General features: G+C 45.9%; 1 protein-coding gene across 20 annotated transcripts in view; it reads left to right on the top strand.

Moving 5' to 3' along the window:
- The window catches only part of ABLIM1 (actin binding LIM protein 1), a 445,444-nt gene that overhangs the window by 128,641 nt on the left and 291,254 nt on the right, over positions 1-25,549 (top strand). For 2 of the 20 annotated variants that reach the window (XM_033940559.1, XM_033940557.1), the window contains exons 1-2: positions 5,478-5,717; positions 17,518-17,652. The exons of 1 other annotated variant lie outside the window; for it this stretch is intronic. In XM_033940559.1, coding sequence (XP_033796450.1) covers positions 5,696-5,717; positions 17,518-17,652 — 157 coding nt within the window. In that variant the 5' untranslated portion in view covers positions 5,478-5,695. Of the gene's footprint in view, positions 1-5,446; positions 5,718-17,517; positions 17,653-25,549 lie in introns of those variants that run through there. 17 more of the 20 variants (XM_033940554.1, XM_033940553.1, XM_033940565.1 and 14 more) reach the window with 16 other exon arrangements.

Raw genomic sequence — 25,549 nt, 5'->3', positions numbered from 1 at the left:
CGGCTTTCTAATCTTTTCCATTGTACGGGCTACTTGAATGACGGAGGACTTTGCAAGGTCAGTTTCAGGTTTTTTTAAAAAGTGGAGAATGTCAGTCTCGGGCTTCCAGTCCTCGGCATGTGTGGGGATCTAAGCTGCTAGATTTTGTCACCAAATGTAGATAGGAAATGGGGCGGAAGGAGAATTAATCATAAAATGATATGTGAAATGAGAGTCCTCGGTATTCACAGCTCAACAGGTGGGGACAACTCCTGAACTTGGCGCTGGCACTTAGTAAACCCAACGGGGGATTTACTTGTGAAACATCCCAGGACCTCTCTGAAATATGAATTGGCGTGTCGGAGCAATTATGGTGCCTAAAACACCCAAAAGTGAGAAAATTAAAGTAAGTGAGATTCAAAGTTCTTCCACCGCTAAAATCCTATATTAAATATAGTTGTTCGGCGTTCGATATCAAAATAGTCGTGCCATTTTTGGTTGTGTAAATATGACCAAAATCAACAAGAATAGCTGGAAAATTTCAAAGCAGAAGTATAGTACAGGATGTCCGGGGCGGTACTTGGAGAGACCTCCCAGGAAAGGGATTTGGGAGTTCTGATCGACAAGTCGATGAAGCCGTCTGCGCAATGTGCGGCGGCAGCGAAAAGGGCGAACAGAATGCTAAGAATGATAAAGAAGGGGATCACGAACAGTTCGGAGAAGGTTATCATGCCGCTGTACTGGGCCATGGTGCGCCCTCACCTGGAGTATTGCGTCCAGCATTGGTCGCCGTACATGAAGAAGGACACGGTACTACTCGAAAGGGTCCAGAGAAGAGCGCTTAAGATGGTTAAGGCGCTGGAGGAGCTGCCGTACAGCGAAAGATTAGAGAAACTGGGCCTCTTCTCCCTCGAACAGAGGAGATTGAGAGGGGACATGATCGAAACATTCAAGGTACTGAAGGGGATAGACTTAGTAGATAAGGACAGGTTGTTCACCCTCTCCAAGGTAGGGAGAACGAGAGGTGGGTAAGCAGAGTGGGCAGACTTGATGGGCTGTAGCCCTTTTCTGCCGTCATCTTCTATGTTTCTATGATGGGTCATTTGGCCTTTATCTGCCATCATGTTTCTATGTTTCTATAATCAGAAAGTAAGCAATGACCCAATTTCCTTATCTTGACCCTCGTAGGGATCCCACATGGGTATCCTATTTATTCTTAAAGTCTGGCACGCTGTCTGCCTCGATCACCTGCACTGGAAGCTTGTTCCAATGATCAACCACTCTCTCTGTGAAGAAATACTTTCTGGTGTCGCCATGAAATTTTCCGCCCCTGAGTTTGAGCGGGTGCCCTCTTGTGGCCGAGGGTCCCTTGAGAAAGAAAATATCATCTTCCACTTCGACACGTCCCATGAGGTACTTAAATGTTTCGATCATGTCTCCCCTCTCCCTACGTTCCTCGAGAGTGTAGAGCTGCAATTTATTCAGTCTCTCTTCATACGAGAGACCCTTGAGCCCCAAGATCATCCTGGTGGCCGTCCGCTGAACCGATTCAATTCTGCGCACATCTTTACTGTAATGTGGCCTCCAGAATTGCACACAGTACTCCAATTGAGGTCTCACCATGGCCCTGTACAACGGCATTATGACTTCAGGCTTTCGGCTGACGAAACTTCTATTGATACAACCCAATATCTGCCTTGCTTTAGATGAAGCCTTCTCCACTTGATTGGCAGTTTTCATGTCTGCACTGATTTAAAGTGTAGTGTTTATGGGGGGGGAGTCCCCCCACACCCCCTTCAAAAAAGAGGGTTACTTTGTAACCCTCAAAAATACAAAATAGCATCCGCTGCGGATTATGATCGGGCAGTACGAGGCACATTTGACGGGTCACCAATTTTATAATTAATTCTTCTACCGCCCCATTTCCTATCTACATTTTGGGATTTTTTTTTCCTTTCCTGGTCTATCGGAAATGTGTGGGGATCTGATGGCCCAAGGTCCCACTAGGTTCTATTTGTGAGCACAGATCACGTGTGGTCGGGAAAGTTCTTTCGCTCTGAACTCATGCAAATGTCGGCCGATTTCTGCCTGAGTAGCTTTGTTCCCGTAAACCCCTGATGCGTGCAGAGTTCTGCAAAGCTGGCCAAAATCCATTCATTTCAGGACAGCAGCAGCAGCCCACCACACAATCGAGCAGAATTTCTCCATGTGTTATTTTGAGTAGGGTCATCATATAGCTCCAGAAAAAGGAGGATGGATTGAGACATCAATAAAAGCTTTCAATAAAAGTAGAAGCCAGATGTCTCTATCTAGGGCAGGGGTCTCAAAGTCCCTCCTGGAGGGCCGCGATCCAGTCGGGTTTTCAGGATTTCCCCAATGAATATGCATGAGATCTATGTGCATGCACTGCTTTCAATGTATATTCATTGGGGAAATCCTGAAAACCCGGCTGGATTGCGGCCCTCATAAAGGGACTTTGAGATCCCTGATTTGAGCAATTGCTTACTTACTGAGCTGCAGGATGCACTAATGCAAGGGTGTCAAAGTCCCTCCTGGAGGGCTGCGATCCAGTCGGGTTTTCAGGATTTCCCCAATGAATATGCATGAGATCTATGTGCATGCACTGTTTTCAATGTATATTCATTGGGGAAATCCTGAAAACCCGGCTGGATTGCGGCCCTCAAAAAGGGACTTTGAGATCCCTGATTTGGGCAATTGCTTACTTACTGAGCTGCAGGATGCACTAATGCAAGGGTGTCAAAGTCCCTCCTGGAGGGCTGCGATCCAGTCGGGTTTTCAGGATTTCCCCAATGAATATGCATGAGATCTATGTGCATGCACTGCTTTCAATGTATATTCATTGGGGAAATCCTGAAAACCCGGCTGGATTGCGGCCCTCAAGAAGGGACTTTGAGATCCCTGATTTGGGCAATTGCTTACTTACTGAGCTGCAGGATGCACTAATGCAAGGGTGTCAAAGTCCCTCCTGGAGGGCCGCGATCCAGTCGGGTTTTCAGGATTTCCCCAATGAATATGCATGAGATCTATGAGCATGCACTGCTTTCAATGCATATTCATTGGGGAAATCCTGAAAACCTGGCTGGATTGCGGCCCTCAAGAAGGGACTTTGAGATCCCTGATTTGGGCAATTGCTTACTTACTGAGCTGCAGGATGCACTAATGCAAGGGTGTTAAAGTCCCTCCTGGAGGGCCGCGATCCAGTCGGGTTTTCAGGATTTCCCCAATGAATATGCATGAGATCTATGTGCATGCACTGCTTTCAATGCATATTCATTGGGGAAATCCTGAAAACTCAACTGGATTGCGGCCCTCAAGGAGGGACTTTGAGATCCCTGATCTAAGGTTTCCAGATGTCTGGATTTACCCGGACATTTCTTCTTTTTAAAGAAGTGTCCGGACAGCTTTTCACGCCATGGCACTCTGTCCGAATTTTGAAAATCTGTTGAGACTGGGGCTGAGTCTGGCGTGCCTCTGTGCATGGGTGGATGCGACGCGGTGACGTCACACGGACGCACGAATGAGTGTGACACCATTATGTCACATCTGTGCATGTGCAAATGCACTCCAGACTCGACCCAAAGGGAAGAGGTTTGCGTGGGGCTGGAGGGGGGAGGGGGGAAGAGGGGGGGGGGCAAAATCTGGTAACACCAGCTTAAAAATGAATGAAAACCATTGCTCTAGAGAAATATTTTTTAAAAACTGTTTGAGTTGTAATATGACATCATCAGATGTCACTTTCATATCCTCAAGGGTATATTTTGGACTATTTGAGTTGTATCTGCAGGTATTCAGATGTTTCCCCCTCCTTGCCTGCCAGGTTTTCAGGCTATCCATAATGAATATGCATGAGATTCATTCCCATGCATTGCCTCCATTGTATGCAAATCTCTTTCACGCATATTCATTGTGGATAGCCTGAAAACCTGACTTGGACAGTTTTTTAACTCTTTCAGTTGTATTTGGAGGTATTGAGATGTTGCGATCATAACCTTTAGGGGTATTTTTTGGACTGTTGATGTATTTGGATGTCTGCCATAGTATTTAGGTCTGTGAGTCTCGTCGTTTGTGGTTTCTAGTGCTGACCCTGGACATTTCAGCTACCCGTCCCTGAGTTTCTTTCAGCTCTTCTATATTTTTTGGGGAGTTTCTTGTCCTTGAGACATACCCACCCACCCACCCCTCCGCACCCACCTCTCCCTTCCCACCATGTACCTCTGTAAATCTTCGCAAACGCGAGTGGCTTCTCCAGTATCAAGTTTCACGTTTATATAAGTTTGATGCCCAGACTGTGGCACACCATCCCCCCATCTGTTAGAACACTAGATGGACTTTGAAACTTCAGGAAGGCCGTGAAAACCTTCCTCTTCACAAACCTAGTGCCTTAAGGACAGGCTCCCAGAAATGCCATTCAGAGTCGACGCACCTACGCCACCTGCTCTCACCAGATGATGCTTAGTGGATATGTTTTATTGTCATGTCTGTATTGTCCTGTCTCGATTATATTGTGGATGTACTTTGTAACCCGTTCTGGGCTCCTTTGGGAGGACGGGCTAAATGATTGAATAAATAAATATACCACTTTTAGTACCAAAGTGGTGAACATTGTACAAAATTTATAATAATAAAAATAAAACATTTAAAATATATCAAGTAACAGATACTATTTGCTACATAAGGGAAATGAATGGAATACATTTGATAAAAACAAAAGGGAGAGGGGAATTATCAGAAATATGCTGGCCTTGGCCTTTCCTCTGATGTCACTTCCTGTCACCATTTCCCTCTGATGTCACTTCCTGTCGCCGGTCCCCTCTGATGTCACTTTCTGTCCCCGCAACCCAGAAGTGATTCAGAGTGGAACCAGGCTGGCGCGAACAACAGGCAGGAGAAGTTGCTCACGTTGGCAAAGATCTACAGAGGTATTGGGGGGGGGAAGGGACGGCACAAGCGTGGTGTGGCAGAGAGGTGCCGGCGCCCCCATCGAGATGATGCCTGGGGCGAACCGCCGCCCCGCCCCCCCCCCTTAAATTCCCCATTAGAGGCTTCTCGCTTCAGCCTTTTTAAGAAAAATTCTGGCTCGGCCTCTTCTAATGACATCCAGTCAGCTTTAAGTAGACTTCTCACATTATATTTAGCTTTTAAATTCCGAATGGCGTGGGAGGAAAAACTGGTTGGCTTCCAGAGACAGAGGGGCAGGATAATCCAGGTGTTCTTTGCCTACATACTTATTCACGTGCGCTCTCCAGTGTGTACTTGTATCTTCTAAGACTTGGAATCGTGACTCCTTTCATAAGTCTTTTTCTGATGAGCCATATGTGCTTGTAAATATATACGACTGCTTTTGTATGACGGGAATGGAATATTTGTACGCGCAGAGCGAGAAAGATCATTGGCCAAGTGGCGTGTGCAAGCTGCCTGTGGATTTGTGCGTGGAAAAACCCTTGCCCAGGGAGCGGGTGTGGAGTTTGCTCTCGGCCCTGCCTCAGCGCAGGAATGTGAGGTGGTAAGAGTGCATGGAGATTAGATGCTGCATTTCAGCATTTGTCAGTGAGAAGCCGCTCAAGGGCGCAGCAGTCCAGCAGCTGAGAGAGAGCCACTGACAGGAGCAGGGGGGTTACTGCAGAGGTGGTGAAGCTTGAAAAGGAGTCGGTAAACCACCGGGGACTTCTGCTTCTTGCTCTGCCAGAGAGAATTCATGGTTATGGTGAAGGAGAAAGGTAAATTATCCAAATGAATTTGTTCTTTTCTAGTCACTGTGTGCCAGACAGAAACTGAACATGTGAGTAAGGATACAGCTATTTCGTGTCGATGGTTTTATAGGCAGGGGAACGAGGCAATTTTTTTTATCCCTTGCAGCATCAGCGACCAGGGAGGTAGGGCAGGGAGAGACCTCAGTATTTTAGGCCCTCCGAAGCAAAAGGATATTGTGGTGCCCCTGGGTTTGATGACTGTGAGTTTGCATAAGTACATAAGACCGAAGGTCCATCAAGCCCAGGATCCTGTGTCCAACAGGGCCAACCCAGGTCCCAAGTACCTGGCAGAAACCCAAAGAGCTGCAACATTCCAGAGCTGAGATTGTGATGTCATAATGCTTCATTCCACCAATGCCTAAGAGCCAGCCTCAGCAGTGATGTCACAATGGCTTGATTGTCCTAGACTTGGCTTACATAAGAACATAAGAGCTGCTGTACTGGAACAGACCGAAGGTCCATCAAGCCCAGGATCCTGTTTCCAACAGTGGCCAACCCAGGCCCCAAGTGCCTAGCTAGATCCCAAGTAGTAGTTTCAAGTTTCAAGTTTTATTAGTGCTTGATAAATCGCTTATTGAATATCTAAGCGATGTACAATTCAAGTAAAATAGAAATACAAATACACTGACTTTAAATAAAAACATACTGGGTTAACATACATGAACCGTGAGGATTAAGGGGGAAAGTTATAATATGTTTGTAGAAGAAGAAATACATTAAAGGGAAAATAACTCAAGGAAGGGAGAAAAAAAAAAAAAGTTGTAGGATGTGGAGCCTAGGGACAAAAAAATTCTAAGTCTGGGGGTCATATATTAAAAGCATCCTTGAAAAGATAAGTTTTTAAAGCTCTTTTAAAAGAATATTAATAATAATAACTTTATTTTTGTATACCGCCATACCCTGAAGAGTTCTAGGCGGTTCACATGGGTTAGAACAAATTACAAAAGGTTACATGCCAAATGATCATAGAGTTGCGAACAGCAAGGAGAAAGAAGTTACAAATGGGTACATACCAAATTGATCATAGAGTTGCGAGTAGCAAGGAGAAAGTAGTTACAAGTGGTTACATTCCGAATTGATCATAGAATTATGAACTACAAGGAGGAAGAAGGGGGAGAGGAGGGAGACGGGGGGGAGAGAAGTTTCGGTAGGAGGGAGGAGGAGGATGAAGGAAGGGGCATTAGGGACTTTAAGGGTCTTGCTCTCGGAATAGGTGGGTTTTAAGTGTTTTTCTGAAGTCGAGGTAGTTGTGGGCTTTGAGGACCATTTGGGCCAGCCAAGGGTTTAGTTTGGCAGCTTGAAGAAGAGAGGTCCTTTATGTCTCTAATGTACTGGGGCATAGAGTTCCACAAAATAGGGGCAATAATTGAAAACATGTCTTGTCTTGTCTTCTAGTTCCAATTATTTTCAGGGATGGAACTGTTAATAGATTGTTTGAAGCTGATCGGAGGGTCCGTGAAACGTTGTATGGAATGAGCATTCTAGTAATGAACTGGGGTTCATTATAGGTCATAGATTTAAAAACTAGCAGTAATATTTTGAACGAAATTCGATGTGCAATAGGAAGCCAATGGGAGTCTATCAGCAGAGGGGTGACGTGGTCAAATTTTTTTGCATTGTAAATTAGTTTGATTGCGGTATTTTGGATAATTTGAAACCTCCTTTTTTCTTTTTGTGGTATATTAAAAAAAAGGGAATTGCAGTAATCGATTTTGGAAATAATCAATGAGTGAATCAATATGTTGATAGACTTAGGTTTAAGGAACTTGGATATAGAACGTATCATACGTAATTTACAAAAACATGATTTAACTGTATTTCCTATGTTTTCATGAAACGAAAGCTTGTCGTCCACGGTGATACCTAAAATTTTTAACGATGAAACGGAATCTAAGGGAACGTTGTCTAGGACAAAGACAGTGTCCAATGAAATGTCCTTTTTCCAAGAGAATAGCATAGATTTTGTTTTTTTGATATTTAAGGCTAATTTGTTGGTGTTAAGCCATTTTTTTATTGAGTCTAATTTCTTATTGATTGTCAGTATTTCGTCTGGGTTTCCTGGATCAATGGGGTGCAATAGTTGGATGTCATCGGCGTAAGCAAAAGCAGTGAAACCGATAGATTGGCAGATATTTAAAAATGGGGACAAAAAATATTGAAAAGAAGAGGTGAAAGAATGGAGTCTTGAGGAATTCCATATGAGGATGAGAAGGGTTTAGAATGTTCATTGTTGAAATAGACTGTTGAGGAGCGATTAGAGAGAAAAGATTCGAACCATTTCAGAACTTCATCACAGATTTTATGCTGCTTATCCTAGGAATAAGCAGTGGATTTCCTCAACCCATCTCAATAATGGCCCATGGATTTCTCCTTTTATTCGGAAGGAACATAAGAATTGCCACTGCTGGGTCAGACCAGTGGTCCATCGTGCCCAGCAGTCCTCTCACGCGGTGGCCCCTAGGTCAAAGACCAGTGCTCTGAATGAGCCCAGCCTCACCTGCGTATTTTCCAGTTGAGCAGGAACTTGTCCAACTTTGTCTTGAATCCCTGGAGGGTGTTTTCCCCTATGACAGACTCCGGAAGAGCGTTCCAGTTTTCTACCACTCTCTGGGTGAAGAAGAACTTCCTTACGTTCGTACGGAATCTGTCCCCTTTCAACTTTAGGGAGTGCCTTCTCGTTCTCTCTACCTTGGAGAGGGTGAACAACCTGTCTTTATCTACTAAGTCTATTCCCTGTTAAAGGGAGACATAATGTGGTTTCACCAATAATTCTCCCTCCCTGTGATCAAGCAACCATCTGTCACAAATGGACCATGAAACTTTATCAGACAACCAAACCCTACTGTACTCCCATATAGGTGCCACCTGCAACCATAAGGGCAATTGGGGTTGAAGACAGGTGGATATAGTGGGTTTGGGGGGGGCTCACCATATCCTATAAGGGAGTTCTGGTGAGATGTTTGTGGTACCCTTTTTGTGAAGTTCACAGCTGTAACCTGTAAGGTGCCCCACTGCTCTGTTGCCATATCTGGGTGGCCAGTCCATCACAATGCTGGTCCTTCCCACGTCCAAATGGTCTTGTTCTGGGCGTTTGGTATTTAGACAAATTTTTGGTTGAAAATGTGGGCTAAAGATAGATGTACTGGTGGTCTGGACGATCAATGCCTTGGACGTCCAGATATATTCTAGATGTATTTTTTGAGAATGGACATTTTCCCCCTTCCGACTTTGGGCAGATAGCGTAATGTAGCGGATTTTAAGAAAGGTTTGGTCAAGTTCCTAGAGGAAAAGTCCATAGTTTGCTATTGAGACAGACATGGGGGAAGCCACTGCTTGCCCTGGATCGGTAGCTACTCTTTGGGGTTCCGGAATCTTGCTATTCTTTGAGATTCTGCCTGGAATCTTGATACTCTTTGGGATTCTGGATTGTTGCTACTCTTTGGGATTCCGGAATCATGCTACTTTTTGGTTTTTGGCCAGGTACTAGGGACCTAGATTGACCACCGTGAGAACAGGCTATTGCAGTGGTCTCAAACTCGCGGCCTGCCAGGTCCTATTTTGAGGCCCTCGGTATGTTTATCATAATCACAAAAGTAAAATAAAACAGGAAAGATTTATAAACTATAAAGAGTTTTACCTCAAACAAAATTATCATTTCTTTACTAAGACATTAACTATTTTTTCTGAGGCCCTCCAAGTACCTACAAGTGCAAAATGTGGCCCTGCAAAGGGTTGGAGTTTGAGATCACTGGGCTATTGGTCTTGATGGACCATTGGTCTGACCCAGTAAGGCTATTCTTAAGTTCTTATACGTCTGAATCGGACTTAGACGTTTCTTTTGATTATGCTCCTCTAAATATTTTTTTAAAATGTATTACATAAGGAGGATTTTATGATGTGTATCTGTTAAGTGAAGTAGATCCACCTGGCTCATGTCTGTCAGATCAATTGAGTATCTTATGACACTGAAGCAGTAGCAGGGGAGCACTGATGAAAGCGCCGATAATTCTCCTTGTGTATTTGAAATGAATTCATCATAAAGTGTGTTGGTTTGTTATTGACTCAGACCCCCTGTGATGAGATCCATCTTTGTCCGTGAATTTGTTCACTTGGTTTCACAAACTCGTAGCATCGGTTCTGCCTCAAACACATTGATGAGGACACTGTATGATTTTGGTGGGTTACAAAGGATGATGTCTGCTCCACGATTATCTTATATTTCCTCTCTAATCCCACAGAGCTGTCGGCATCACATCTGTGTGGTTCTGAATCTCCTTGCTTTTGTTCTTACGAGCATAAGAACAGCCATACTTAGGGTTACCAGACATCTGGAAAAACCCAAACGTCCTCTTTATAAAGGACCGTCTGGGTTAGGGTTTGGAAAAGCCGGACTCCTAGACCTTCTCCCAGGCCCTCCCAGTTCCAGCCATTCCTGCCCCAACCCTGCCTCCCGCTGCCTGTTTTCACTGATGCTCTCCTGCCTGACGTGATGTGGAAGAAAGCTTTTCAAAACCTGGACAAAGTACCGGGTTTTGAAAAGCCGTCCAAACCCCTGGACATGGCCTCAAAAGGACGTCCGTATACCTGGAGGGAAGTCCCTCAAGCTCAGGGCCGTGTCTGCAGGCCCTCTGTGAATGTGCGGGCACTGACGCAATGACATCATAGGTGCGCATGTGGGTGATGTTAGTGCGTCGATATTTGTGCATGCGCAGAGGTCCTCCAGACCTCGGGAAAGGAGACGGGAGGTTTGGCTGGGGGGGGGGCAGAGCTGGAGGCGGAATAGGGCGGGATCAGTTGTACTCTTTTTTTTTTTTAAGAGGAAATCTGACAACCCTAGCCATACTGGGTCAGACCAGTGGTCCATCTAGTCCAGTTTCTTGCTACCCCCAGGTCACAAGTATCTGGCAGAGTGGAAAATAATAGCAACATCCCATGCTTCCGATCCTAGGGCAAGCAGTGGCTTCCCTCATGTCTGTCTCAATGGTGGCAAGTCAAATGCGTGGAAGACAAAAGCACGTGGACAGCTGAGCGCTACGACAATTCAGTGCAAGTTGCGCTCAGACGTCTTGCGCTCGCTTGTCTTCGCCCATTTGTCCGCGCGCATATGTCTTGCTCGCATCTGACTATGAACCATTTCAATAGCAGACTATGGACTTTTCCTCTAGGAACTTGTCCAAATCTTTCTTAAACCCAGCTATGCTAACTGCATGCCTACATATAGGCTCTGGGGATGCCCAGATGCTGTTATGGAATTCGTGCTCAGTGTGCTTCACCTGGGCTTTTGCTGAAAAACCATCTGCAGACCTCTGAAAATCAGTCCCGTCGTAGGTGAAGCGCAATGAGGTTTGGCAAGTTGGAGGGGCTTTCTAGAGAGCAGATCATTTGCTTTCCTGAAATTATGAGATTTCCCCCCCACCCTCCTTAGGAGGTTCTGGCCTTCCTCTTCCTGTTGGCAAACCCTCATGTTGTTTCTGAAGAAGAGTGAGGACAGACAGAGGTGATAACATAGCTTTATGCGGTCTCTAAGTCAAGGTCCGTGTGCAGAGCTGTCCCTCGGGAAAGAGGACTTGAAGCTATCACCCCCTGCTTTAGGGGAGTCCCTGCTCCTTGACCATCTTCTCCCTCCATTCCCATGGCCAGCAGGAAAAGGGAAGCACATTATACCGGTATCCTTCTCCTCCCTCGACCAGCTTCAGTCAGAACCGTGTGGAGCCTCTCCAGTCTCACACGTTTAGACTCTAGATAGAAGCCAGAAGAGGATGAGACACTCTCAGGGAAGAAATGCAGCTCTCCTTTTGCCAGTTGGAAAGGATTATATAGGGGAGAAGGATAGAGAGTTACAGAGGATTGTGCTATACACCCTTTTGGGTTCCTCTCTCTAAATATTACATAGTCCAGTGGTGCTCCAACAGATCCATGGTCCTTCTTAGGATTACCAGATTTTACAATCATAAAACCCAGACCCTTAGCCCCGCCCCCAAGTGCGCGCAGTTCCACCCTGCCCTGTTACGCCCAACTCACGCTCAGTTCCGCACCCGCCCCCCAACCTCTTCTCGAGCTCAGAGCTGCTTCGGGAGGGCATCTGCGCATGCGCAGATTTGATGTGATGACATCACATGCATGCTCGCATCCGTCTGACGCATGCGCAGATGCTCTCCTGACGCGGTCCTGAGCTGGAAGCTTTTCAAAACCTGGACAAAGTGTTGGGTTTTGAAAAGCCATCCGGACACCCGGACAGTTCTCTAAAAAGTGGACATAGTCTGGATAAAATCTGGATGTCTGGTAACCCCCTAGTCCTTCTCCCTCAACTAATCAAGTTTTCTTGTGTAATCCTGAGGCCTATCCTATCTATCCTGCACAGGGCTGGCCCAGGGCTGTCTTAACACACACTGTTCTGCCCCCTAGCCCCGCCCCCCGCAAAGCATTGTCTCTTCATTCCCGACCTCCAGGCCACGTCCAGAAGGCCTCTGAGCATGCTCGGACGTGTGTGACGTCATCCGCGCATGCTCAGAGGCCCTTCGGAGCTCGGGACTTTCCGAAACCCAGACAAACTGTCGGGTTTGGAAAGTCCGGCGAGGCACCTGGACAGTCCTTTAAAAAGAAAACTTTGTCCGGGTTTTCCCGGACATCTGGTAATCCTGTGTGTACAGGCCCAGAAGTTTTGGTGTTTTTGATTTGTTTGGCTTGGGGGTAATGGTGGATATGACAATGAAGCCGACGGCACAGTGCCCAGCGGCCGCTAAGAGAGCGAATAGAATGCTTGGTATAATCAAAAAGGGTATTACAGCCAGAACGAAAGAAGTTATCCTGCCGTTGTATCGGGCAATGGTGCGCCCGTATTTGGAGTACTGCGTCCAATATTGGTCGCCATACCTTAAGAAGGATATGGCGTTAGTGGAGAGGGTTCAGAGGAGAGTGACAGGTCTGATAAAAGGGATGGAAAACCTCTTATACGCTGAGAGATTGGAGAAACTGGGGCTCTTTTCCCTGGACAAGAGGAGACTTGGAGGGGATATGATAGAGACTTACAAGATCATGAAGTGCATAGAGAGGGACAGAAAGAGAGAGACAAAAAGGGAGAGAGAGATAGAGAAAGATTGGAGAAACTGGGGCTCTTTTCACTGGAGAAGAGGAGACTTAGAGGGGAGATGATAGAGACTTACAAGATCATGAAGGGTATAGAGAGAGTGGAGAGGGACAGAAAGGGAGACAGAGAGAGAGAGAGAGAAAGAAAGGGAGAGAGTCAGAAATAGAGAGAGAGAGAAAGAAAGGGATAGAGACAGAAATAGAGAGAGAGAGAAAGGGAGAGAGAGAGAGAGAGAGAAAGAGAGAGAGAGAGAGAGAAAGATTGGAGAAACTGGGGCTCTTTTCCCTGGAGAAGAGGAGACTTAGAGGGGATATGATAGAGACTTACAAGATCATGAAGGGCATAGAGAGAGTAGAGAGGGACAGAAAGAGAGAGAGAAAAAGGGAGAGAGAGAGAGAGAGAGAGAGAGAAAGATTGGAGAAATTGGGGCTCTTTTCACTGGAGAAGAGGAGACTTAGAGGGGATATGATAGAGACTTACAAGATCATGAAGGGCATAGAGAGAGTGGAGAGGGACAGAAAGAGAGAGAGAAAGGGAGACAGAAAGAGAGAGAGAGAAAGAAAGGGAGAGAGACAGAAATAGAGAGAAAGAAAGGGAGAGAGACAGAAATAGAGAGAGAGAGAGAGAAAGAGAGAGAGAGAGAGAAAAATTGGAGAAACTGGGTCTCTTTTCCCTGGAGAAAAGGAGACTTAGAGGGGATATGAAAGAGACTTACAAGATCATGAAGGGCATAGAGAGAGTGGAGAGGGACAGAAAGAGAGAGAGAAAGGGAGACAGAAAGAGAGAGAGAAAGAAAGGGAGAGAGACAGAAATAGAGAGAAAGAGATAGAGAAAGAAAGAGAGAGACAGAAATAGAGAGAGAGAGAGAGAAAGAAAGAGAGAGAGAGAGAGAGAAAGAGAGAGAGAGATAGAGAAAGATTGGAGAAACTGGGTCTCTTTTCCCTGGAGAAGAGGAGACTTAGAGGAGATATGAAAGAGACTTACAAGATCATGAAGGGCATAGAGAGAGTAGAGAGGGACAGAAAGAGAGAGAGAAAGGGAGAGAGAGAGAGATAGAGAAAGATTGGAGAAACTGGGTCTCTTTTCCTTGGAGAAGAGGAGACTTAGAGGGGATATGAAAGAGACTTACAAGATCATGAAGGGCATAGAGAGAGTAGAGAGGGACAGAAAGAGAGAGAGAAAGGGAGACAGAGAGAAATAGAGAGAGAGAAATAAAGAGAGAGAGAGGTAGAAAGAAAGAGAGAAAGGGGGAGAGACAGAAATAGAGAGAGAAAGGAAGAGAGAGAAAGATTGGAGAAACTGGGACTCTTTTCCCTGGAGAAGAGGAGACTTAGAGGGGATATGAAAGAGACTTACAAGATCATGAAGGGCATAGAGAGAGTAGAGAGGGACAGAAAGAGAGAGAGAAAGGGAGAGAGAGAGAGATAGAGAAAGATTGGAGAAACTGGGTCTCTTTTCCCTGGAGAAGAGGAGACTTAGAGGGGATATGAAAGAGACTTACAAGATCATGAAGGGCATAGAGAGAGTAGAGAGGGACAGAAAGAGAGAGAGAAAGGGAGAGAGAGAGAGAGAGATAGAGAAAGATTGGAGAAACTAGGTCTCTTTTCCCTGGGGAAGAGGAGACTTAGAGGGGATATGATAGAGACTTACAAGATCATGAAGGGCATAGAGAGAGTAGAGAGGGACAGATTCTTCAAACTTTCGAAAAATAAAAGAACAAGAGGGCACTCGGAAAAGTTGAAAGGGGACAGATTCAAAACGAATGCTAGGAAGTTCTTCTTTACCCAACATGTGGTGGACACCTGGAATGCACTTCCAGAGGGCGTAATAGGGCAGAGTATGGTACTGGGGTTTAAGAAAGGATTGGACAATTTCCTGCTGGAAAAGGGGATAGAGGGGTATAGATAGAGAATTACTGCACAGGTTCTGGACCTGTTGGGCCACCGCGTGAGCGGACTGCTGGGCACGATGGACCTCAGGTCTGACCCAGCAGAGGCATTTCTTATGTTTTTATGGCTTTTTGTCCCTCAATTTTTAGTATTTTTACAGTTCATCTTGGTACACCGACAATTGCTCGAAGTACAATGGTGATAATCACGTGCCGGACATTTGCGCGCCAGTGTGCACTGAGACCCAACCACTATACTTAAAACATTCAGGTGCTATCTAGTGTTAGGGTCAGGTCAGGTCGCAGGCAGTTGTTTTAAGTGTAGTGTGTTCCCCCCCACCCCTCAAATATAAAAAAAATGGTCGGGTGTCAGGCAGTGTGCGCTGGTGCGCAAAAGTCCGGCACGCGATTGTTGGCGCACCATTGTCCTGCGTGCATTTGACGGGTCACCGTAAATCTTACACACTCGTCTTTCTTTGCTTGGCACTTTTCAGAATTCACGAATCAAGTTAAATCGATTTTGGGCACGCTAAAGTTTTTAAGGCAACTTCGTGAACCAAATGTTGCGTGGGTGAGTGGTACCCGGGGCGGTGGTGCTCCTCCCCCACCCTCTTCTCCACTCCCCCACTCCTTCCCGACCTCCCCTGCCCTGCCCCCCGTACCTTTTTAATTCTCCAGGCGGAAGCGACATCATAATCTTGCTGCCCGCGTCTTGTCGGTTATCCCTCTGACATCACTTCCTAGGTGCAGGTCCCGGAAGTGACATCGGGGAGAGGCGACTCCGACACAGGCAGCAAGTTCATAATGTTGCTGGCGCTGGGAAAATTAAAGACGCGCATGGCAGGGATTCGGGAGGGAGCGGGAGCAAAGAACAAGATGGGTGCTGAAGCACCTACCAAGACCGCGCCCAAAGGAACTGAGATTGATTGAGTTTCTGAGTACAGTGTTCCCCTGGTCGTTCGCGGTCGGCGGTTCGCAGTCCCGGTCATTCGCGGTATTTTCCGACCGCGAACCGCCGACAAGGAGAGGGCAGCAAGAGAGGCAGGAGAGAGCAGCCAGAGCGCCGCGAGTGCAAGAAATCACTCGTGGTACGCTCTGACCGCCTCTTCCTGCACGAAGTCAGGCCTTATCCAATCAGGGGCTGCTTTGACACGCACCTCCTGATTGGATAAGGCCCAACTTAGTGCAGGAAGAGGCGGTCGGAGTGATTTCCTGCACTCGCGGCGCTCCGGCTGCTCTCCTGCTGCCCTCTTCAGGCTCCCCCATGAAAAACCGTATTCGCGGGAGTACCGTACTTTTAGAAAATCTTTATAAACCTACAGTCAAACCTTGGATAGCGAGTAACGTGGTTTACGAGTGGTTTGCAAGACGAGCAACACATTTTCTTAAATTTTAACTCGCTAAACGAGCGTTGTCTTTCAGTACCAGCACATATATGTGCGTCACGTCAAATACGCACAATATATGCGCGCCGCATCACTGATCGCAGCTGAACGCAATCCATGCACCCGCAGGTCGAGTGCGCACAACATACGCACATCTCGCGCTGAGCGCGATTGAACGTAATAAAAGCATCGCACCCGATTCACCCGCAGCGTAGTGACTGTTCAAAACAAACGAGGTCTTGCAATACAAGTACGTACAGGACTGTGTTTTCTATTCATGTTTCTGGGATGTGGAACAAATCGTCCAAGTTTCCATTATTTCCTATGGGGGAAATTCGCGTGGATATAAGAACGCTTTGGATTACGAGCATGCCTCTGGAATGAATTATTCTCGCAAACCAAGGTACCACTATATTTGTTTTCACAGACATTCTTATGAGATTAAACATATTTTAGATAAATCAGGTGTAAAGTACTGAATATATATTTGTGAATGTTTTGAGAAATGTTATGTATTGACGATAAAATATTTTATGTATGTTGTAAAGCGCTTAGATTTGTAGATTTGCGGGATATGAGAAATCTTTTAAATTAAATGTTTTCTAGAAGACCTAGAATTCTGGCAGTCTGCCCCCTCCCCCCCCCCCCCCCTGCATTCTCTCTCTCTTTTTTTTTTTTTCCAGAAAAATCTATAACTGCAAACTATAAGGTGGTGGGGAGGAGGAGGGAGGGGAAGACGGAGGAGGAGCTGATGTGGTTTGGGCAACATTGATACTACGGTAATTATTCCTGGAATAGTGTGTTCTCATGTAATGACAGGAAAATCTTCAAAGAGCTGCAGCGTGCTGCGCCTTAGGACAGACCTCGAATACCTAGAAAAGAAGGGTTTAAAAATGCCCCCAAATCTCCTTAGCCGAGCTCATTAAAGCCAAACCGTTTCTGAGCCCGCAGGAGGCTATTAGCCCTCAGCTCGAGCAGTGGCTGTAGCGAGGGTGGGAGGCGCTCCCCCTTCGCCCCTCCCCGCCCCCCCTCCTGCTACGCACACTCCCCGTCCCTTCCCCCGTACCTGTTCAGCTTCCCCGGCGTGACCAGCAGCTCTAACTTGCCACCCGCAGCGGTGTCGGCTATGCCTCTGACGTCACTTCCGAGTTGCGGGACCTGGAAGTGGCGTCCGAGGGGAGTGCTGAGGCTGTCGCGAGCAGCAGGATAGCGCTGCCACTTACACCGGCGAAGAGCTAGAGGTACGGTGGGGGGAGGGAAGGAGTGTGGGGGGGGGAGAGAGGAGGAGAGGTGACGACACTGGGGCAATCTGTCCCCCCCTCTTACTATGTCGCTGAGAAGGTGTGCATGCACTGCCTGTGCTAATGGGATTTAACGGTTCTGTGCTTTTGTGGCTTTCTTTGGCAGTGGCCCACCCTCAGGACCCCAACCATGCTGCGGAGAAGCCGATCATTCACTGCCAGAAATGTGGGGAGCCGTGCAAAGGAGAGGTGCTGAGAGTCCAGGCCAAGCACTTCCACATAAAGTGCTTCACCTGCAAAGGTAAGACGGCAGCGCTTTAGGTTTGTGCTCTTCCTACCAGGAGGATTTTAGTAGGGTCATCAGACGTCCGGATTTACACGGACATCCATCTCTTCCAATAGCGTGGTCTACGTCCCGCAGAACCCTCAATCGGATGCTACGAAATCTCCCATCCACTAAAGATCTTCCCTGCAAATGAGTTTTCCACTCCTTACCTTCCACGCTTACCTTCCTAGGAGTCAAAAACTTGGAATGGCCTTACAGAAAAGACCAGAACTGAACCTTGCCACATCATCTTCCGAAGAAAACTGAACTCCCATCTGTTCAATATTTAATCTCCTTTACCCTTTCTTCTCTCCCCTTCCTCTCCCTCTTACCTATCCGCCTCCTCTCTCTCCCTCCCTTCTTTTTCTCTCCCCTCTTACCTCTCTTTACAGTCGCCTTGAGCCTGTATAGGTATGAGCGACCGCACAAAAAGAAGATTAGATTAGATTAGATTTATTACATTTTCCCAAGGGAGCTCAAAATGGTTTACATGAATTTATTCAGGTCCTCAAGCATTTTCCCTTTCTGTCCTTGCGGGCTCACAATCTTATCTAATGTATCTGGGGGAGTGGAGGATTAAGTGACTTGCCCAGGGTCGTAAGGAGCAGCGTGAATTTGAACTCACAACCTCAGGGTGCTGAGCTATAACCACGGCGCCACTCTAGAAATCAAAGTGAGCCAAGTATAGAACAATCGAGCCATTGTGACATCACTGATGAAGTTGGCTCTTAGGCATTGGTGGAATGAGGCATTGTGATGTCACAATACCTGCTCTGGTTATCAGAGGCTGAAACTTTTCACACTGTTTATTTATTCAGTTTTCAATACCGTTCTCCCAGAGGAGCTCAGAATGATTTTACCTTCAGTGTCCCCTCCTATTGTCTTTCCCCTAAACGTAATCTTTTACCTTGAATATTGTAGTTCTTACCTTTTTACCTTATGTCCCCGTTTGTCATGGTTTTAAATGTCTCTGAATGTAGTGGTCACCCCTAGAGGTGCCTTGTCATGTTAAATCTGTATTTTAGCCAATGTATGTTTTTATGATTCTGTACACTGCCTAGAAGTCTGATTAGGCCAGGGGGGGGGGGTCAAAGTCCCTCCTTGAGGGCCGCAATCCAGTCGGGGTTTCAGGATTTCCCCAATGAATATGCATGAGATCTATTTGCCTGCACTGCTTTCATTGTATGCTAATAGATCTCATGCATATTCATTGGGGAAATCCTGAAAACCCGACTGAATTGCGGCCCTTGAGGAGGGACTTTGACACCCCTGGATTAGGCGGTATAAGAAATTTTAAAAAAATTGAAACATGAATTTATTCAGGTCCTCAAGCATTTTCCCTGTCTGTCCCGATGGGCTCACAATCTATCTAATGTACCTGGGGCAATGGGGGGATTAAGTGGCTTGGCCAGGGTCACAAGGAGCAGTGTGGGTTTGAACCCACAACCTCAGGGTGCTGAGGCTGTAGCTTTATCCACTGCGCCACACTCTCCCACAGGTAACGTCTTCCCAGACTTCTTCAATCCTCCACCGTTCTGTTAAGATTGTGTATGTTTTTTTTTGTAACGACGCAGCAGAGGAAAGGCCCTTCCTGAGCTGGCCAGAAGCTGCCTGTTTACTGGCGCTTCCTCTGCTTGCCGGCTGCCACTACAGCTTCGGCTGAGTGATTGAGTGAGGGGCGGAGGGGGGTTTGTCAGGATGCTCCGCTGCTTCGGGAACGGAGGTAAGGAGGGTTGTCAGGGCTGGCTCTACTAGTTCAGGAATGGAGTGAGGAAGTGGGTGGGGGAGAAGGGGGAAGAGAAGAGGGGGAGAGAAAGTGGGAGAAGGGAGGGAAAGAAGGGAAGAACAGATGGTGGACCTATAAGTGGGGGTGGGGTATGATAGAGTGAGGAGGAAAGGGAGACCAAACTTATTTTTATAGTAACTCTCAAGCAACCAGAAGCTACAATTATCCGGCATCCACCAAGGGTGCTGGATAACTGAGATTCTACTGTACTGGGCTTGATGGACCTTGGCTTGATGACCCAGTATGGCCAATTAAGTCAATATTTAGAATTGTGTGGCTATCCTGGCCATGTAAGTGTTGGCCAAGGGTTGACTCTGCTCCTAGAACGCCCCCCAAACAGCTGGCTTCTACTTAGACATTAACCGCTAATATTCAGTGGTTATCGCTTCTGAAAATTAGCCAGAGAGAGTTTGGGGAGGGAGGGTGGAAGGCACGCAAAGCAGAACAGACCAAAAAACAAGTGGGGAAGGGATTATTCACATCAACCTTTAGGGCAATCACAATTTATTGAAAGTAATCTTAAAAACGTATCATATATATATAGAACACCAACCCCCTCTTTTACAGAGGTGCGCTAAGCTTTTTAGTGCACGCTAAGCGCTAACGCGTGCATGTTATCCTATGGACACGTTAGGAGCTGCGTTGATTTAATGCACCTTTGTAAAAGAGGGCCCAAGCCTTATATAAAGTCCTTTCACTTATATCTTTGGACCCAACACGGTCTGTGTTTCGGCTTCCACTAGAAAGCCTTCCTCAGGGGTAGACTTGTGCTCCAGTAGATGGCGCTGATATAATATATATCTAAAGGAATGGCTCAGGCTTCTAAAACGGCACTAAGAACCTAAGAATAGCCTTACTGGGTCAGACCAAAGGTCCATCAAGCCCAGTAGCCCGTTCTCACGGTGGCCAATCCAGGTCACTAGTACCTGGCCAAAACCCAAGGAGTAGCAACATTCCAGAATCCCAAAGAGTAGCAACATTCCATGCTACCGATCCCCCCTGTCTTTCTCAATAACAGACTATGGACTTTTCCTACAGGAAATTGTCCAAACCTTTCTTAAAACCAGCTACGCTATCCGCTCTACCACAACCTCTGACAACACGTTCCAGAGCTTAACTATTCTCTGAGTGAAAAAAACATTTCCTCCTATTGGTTTTAAAAGTATTTACCAGTAACTTCATTGAGTGTCCCCTAGTCTTTGTCATTTTTGACGGAGTGAAAAATCGATCCACTTGTACCCGTTCTACTCCACTCAGGATTTTGTAGACATCAATCCTATCTCCCCTCAGCCGTCTCTTTTCCAAGCTGAAGAGCCCTAACTGTTTTAGTCTTTCCTCATACGAGAGGAGTTCCATCCCCTTTACCATCTTAGTCGCTTTTCTTTAAACCTTTTCTAGCACCACTATATCTTTCTAGAGATAAGGAGACCAGAACTGAACGTAATACTCCAGGTGAGGTCGCACCATGGGGCGATATAGAGGCATTATAACATTCTTAGTCTTGCTTACCATCTCTTTTTTTTAAATAATTCCCAGCATCCAGCATTAGGATTTAGAGTGCCTTAGTAAAAAAAACCCTATATGACTCAATCCAAACGCTGCATAAGAAGACTGGCAGCGTCGTAACTGAAAACCAAAAGATATAAATGAGGCCGTGTTTTAAAATCCATCAAGTTTCCAAGTTTTATTAAAATCTGATATCCCGCCTATCAAAATGATGTCTACGCGGCTTATAGTCATTAGTAGTGGTATAGACACTAACGATAAACATTAAAAATATTAAACAAACCCCCCCCAAAACAACCCTGCATGCTTAAAAGTGACGTGCAGAGCCTGTCCGTTCCACTGTAATACAATGGTGAGGTCTCGTGCTATGGGAGTCTCTCTCTAGAACACAGGTGTCAAAGTCGGTCCTCGAGGGCCAGAATCCAGTCGGGTTTTCAGGATTTCCCCAATGAATCTGCATGAGATCTATTTGCATGCACTGCTTTCAATGCATATTCATTGGGGAAATCCAGAAAACCCGACTGGATTCCGGCCCTCGAGGAGGGACTTTGACACCCCTGCTCTAGAAGGAAGAAAGGAAACCAGCAGTGTGAAATTGTGCAGGCACCTGGACCTCCAGGCTTCTCTCCTGCCCTCTCTTTCGTACCCTGTGAGGGACGCTTCAATCGGCCCCTATTCTTCTTCCAGACTCTCGGTCCCTGGTGCATATTTTCCTGCAGCGGATTCATTATAAGGTCTCTTTCAAAAACCAGGCAGCTGATTTTTCTGAACTTCTGACAGGTCTTCTGTTGAATCCGGGAGGTGGCCAGGGCATCTTTTCAAAATCTCAAACTAGGGGAATACAGTAATGAATTTTATGTAAAAATTGGAGCCGGCTGGAAAACTGAAAGCAAACCAAAAAAATGAACAAAAAACCCTCAGTGTTGCTTGTAAAGATGTGTCTGAATTAGAGAAGGACACGGGGACAAATTTGTCCCCGTCCCCACAGGAACTCAATCTCCCCATCTCCGCGGGTTTTGTCACTGTCCCTATCTCTGCCACATAGAAACATAGAAGATGACGGCAGAAAAGGGCTACAGCCCATCAAGTCTGCCCACTCTGCTTACCCACCCCCTGTCTATGCCCTAATGACCCAATTTCCTTATCTTGACCCTCGTAGGGATCCCACATGGGTATCCCATTTATTCTTAAAGTCTGGCACGCTGTCTGCCTCGATCACCCCATTCCTGTAAGCTCTGCCTTAACCACACAAGTCTCAAACACTTATGATTTTAAAGTGTTTGAGGCTTGTGCAGATGAGGACGGAGCTTAGGCATTGGTGGAATGAGTCATTATGACATCACAATCTGAGCTCTAGAATGTTGCTACTTAGGATTTTAAAGTGTTTGAGGCTTGTGCAGATGAGGACGGAGCTTAGGCATTGGTGGAATGAGGCATTATGACATCACAATCTGAGCTCTAGAATGTTGCTACTTAGGATTTGAAAGAATTTAAGGCTTGTGCAGATGAGGACGGAGCTTAGGCATTGGTGGAATGAGGCATTATGACATCACAATCTGAGCTCTAGAATGTTGCTACTTATGATGTTAAAGTGTTTGAGGCTTGTGCAGATGAGGATGGAGCTTAGGCATTGGTGGAATGAGGCATTATGACATCACAATCTGAGCTCTAGAATGTTGCCACTTATGATTTTAAAGTGTTTGAGGCTTGTGCAGATGAGGACGGAGCTTGCAGGAATGGGGCAGGAACAGGAAAAGAACTCGCAGGGACAGGATGGGAAAATGAGTTCCCGCGGGGATGGGGAAAAAGTTGTCCCTGCATCATTCTCTAGTCTGAATTTCCAGTATGTGCCTTCTTAGGGAGACAAATCTCATTATAAGAATATTCTGCTTGTAACAACACCTTTACAAAGAATATTCAGTTTCCCAGAACTTTTGTTCTTGAGTTGTTCTGGTAGGATGAGTCCAATTCTGATTTTTTTTCAATAGTTTGTTCCCTTAAATATTCTTGGCCTTAAGGCTTAGAAACACAACTCTCATTCCACTTTGAAACCTCTTCTTAACTAGGTATAAATCCATCCTGCCGTGGATGAAAGATGGCCGTCTCGGCAGTTTCCCACTAGTCTGAGCCTGGATTTCAGGATTGAGGGCAAGGTTGCATATGACCATTGTAGATGTGGGTTCAGAGAGGGGAGGCCCTGCCATCTCACTTGTCAACACCAGCCCATAAAAAGGCTCCTTATGAGTCGAGACACTTGGCTGTAATTGAACAAGCCATCATTGTGCAGGAGAAATTTATCTACCACAGCTGATAACTCCCTTGAAGCAATTTCCTAACCAGAGCTGTGTGTAGGCCAGGAGGAAAGGGAACTGGCAGATAAGAAAGTCACATGCTCAGAACCTGTGAAAGCCAAAAGCAGGGAGACAGCGAGGTGAGCGGAAACCGACTCCATTCTCTTTCTTATTATTCAGATAAAACCTCTATATATTTATAGATTGGGGGAGTTGAAGCAGGCAGTTTTACACTTATCAGTGCTCTAAAGGAACCAGTGGTTTGTAGTTGGTAATTATCCTAAATAATTAAGCAAATTAACGGCTTACTTTGTGAGATTGTTAGCTGTTTATAGTAAGTGTGTAATTAATTACTCTTTCTGCGGGTTGAATGCTGCTTCTTCATTCTTTCGCATAAGATTCTGTGTTCCAGAATTGGAGAGAGAATCCAGGAAAGGGTATTTTTGTTAAAGTGATGCTAGAAATTATTACAAAAGGATGGTTAACAAGACTAAGAATGTTATAATGCCTTTGTATCGCTCCATGGTGCGACTTCACCTGGAGTACTGCGTTCAGTTCTGGTCTCCTTATCTCAAGAAAGATATAGTGGAACTATAAAAGGTTCAAAGAAGAGCGACCAAGATGGTAAAGGGGATGGAACGCCTCTCGTATGAGGAAAGACCAAAACGGTTAGGGCTCTTGAGCTTGGAAAAGTGACGGCCGAGGGGAGATAGGATAGAACTCTACAAAATCCTAAGTGGAGTAGAAAGGGTACAAGTGACTCGATTTTTCACTCCGTCAAAAATGACAAAGACTAGGGGGACACTCAATGAAGTTACAGGGAAATACTTTTAAAAGCGATAGCAGGAAATATTTTTTCACTCGGAGAATAGTTAAGTTCTGGAACGCGTTTGCCAGAGGATAGCGTGGCTGGTTTTAAGAAAGGTTTGGACAAGTTCCTGGAGGAAAAGTTCATAGTCTGTTACTGAGAAAGACATGGGAGAAGCTACTGCTTGCCCTGGATCGGTAAAATGGAATGTTACTACTCCTTGGGTTTTAGCCAGGTACTAGTGACCTGGATTGGTCAACGTGAGAACGGGCTAGAGGGCTTGATGGACCATTGGTCTGACCAAGTAAGGCATGTACTTATGAAATGCAATTCTTGGAAATTCCTAGAAGACTGTGCTTTGGTAAGCCTGTCTGATTATTTTCACTTGTTCTTCCTGTGAGTATTTTGGGGTTTTAGGGGAAACTTTGCATGGGGGCTAAAGACACGTAATTATGATGTATAGATTTGTGACTGCTGGTCACTGGGAAAGTTTTTATATTAAGTAGCAGAGATTAGTACATGAAACAAACTTTAGCTAGAAAATTATGTTGTGAGCTTTAGTTTCTACTTAGTTTGTCGAGTCTTGCAAGAGCATTGAATCCGGTTTGGAAGAAAAGTGTGGTGTTTTGATAGGGGCATACCATGAAGCTGCTAAGTAGTAAATGTAAAACAAACTGAAGAAAATCTTACTTCACTCAATTTGTAATTAAACTGTGGAATTTGTTGTCAGAGAATGTGGTAAAAGTAGTTAGCTTAGCAGGGTTTAAAAAAGATTTGCCTAAATCCTAAAAGCAAACAATATGAAGAATACTAGCTTTAATCAATGCTCCCAGGAATTGGTGCCTGATGTGGCTGCATTTCACCAGACTTGGCTGCATTAGGGGCATGCAGGTAGCTGGTGACACACAGCAACATCTACCATTTTTGAAAGAACTGATCCTGGATCTGTTGCAAGTAATGATCAGGATTCCTTGGCTCACTGTGCTGAGATGGGTACAAAGATTCCTGTCTTGGAGGAGAGGTTTGAAGGGGAGAGGGAGATAGGAGATGTTAGAACACTGAGGAGCAGAGGTGGAAGGCAGAAGAGGACATGGAAAGTGCTGGACCATGTTGGGGAGGAGGACAAGAGAGGATTTGCTAGACTAGGTGGGAAAGGAGAGGGAAGATGCTGGACAATGGTGAGGGAAGAAGAGGTGATGCTAGACCAGATAGAAATAGGGAGGTAGCACGGAGGAAAGGAGAGGGAAGATACCAGATCAGAGGGGGAAGGGGAAAGAAAGAGGAGTTACTGGAGCATTTGAAGGTGGAGGGCAGAACAGGAACTAGAAGGTGCTGGACCATGTTGAGGGGAGGGAAAGATGGGAAGGTGATAGTTGGGTAAATGCTGGATGTTGCTCTGGGGAGGGAGGCAAGATTCCTGACTTTTAGGGGGGGTGAAAATTTCTGATATCCTCTGGCAATGGGAAAACAAAATGTTGACTT

The sequence above is a fragment of the Geotrypetes seraphini genome, chromosome 4, assembly GCF_902459505.1.
Source record: "Geotrypetes seraphini chromosome 4, aGeoSer1.1, whole genome shotgun sequence".
Taxonomy (NCBI): Eukaryota; Metazoa; Chordata; class Amphibia; order Gymnophiona; family Dermophiidae; genus Geotrypetes; species Geotrypetes seraphini.
The sequence above is the reverse complement of the archived record's forward strand: the minus strand, read 5'-3'. Positions and strand labels throughout refer to the sequence as shown.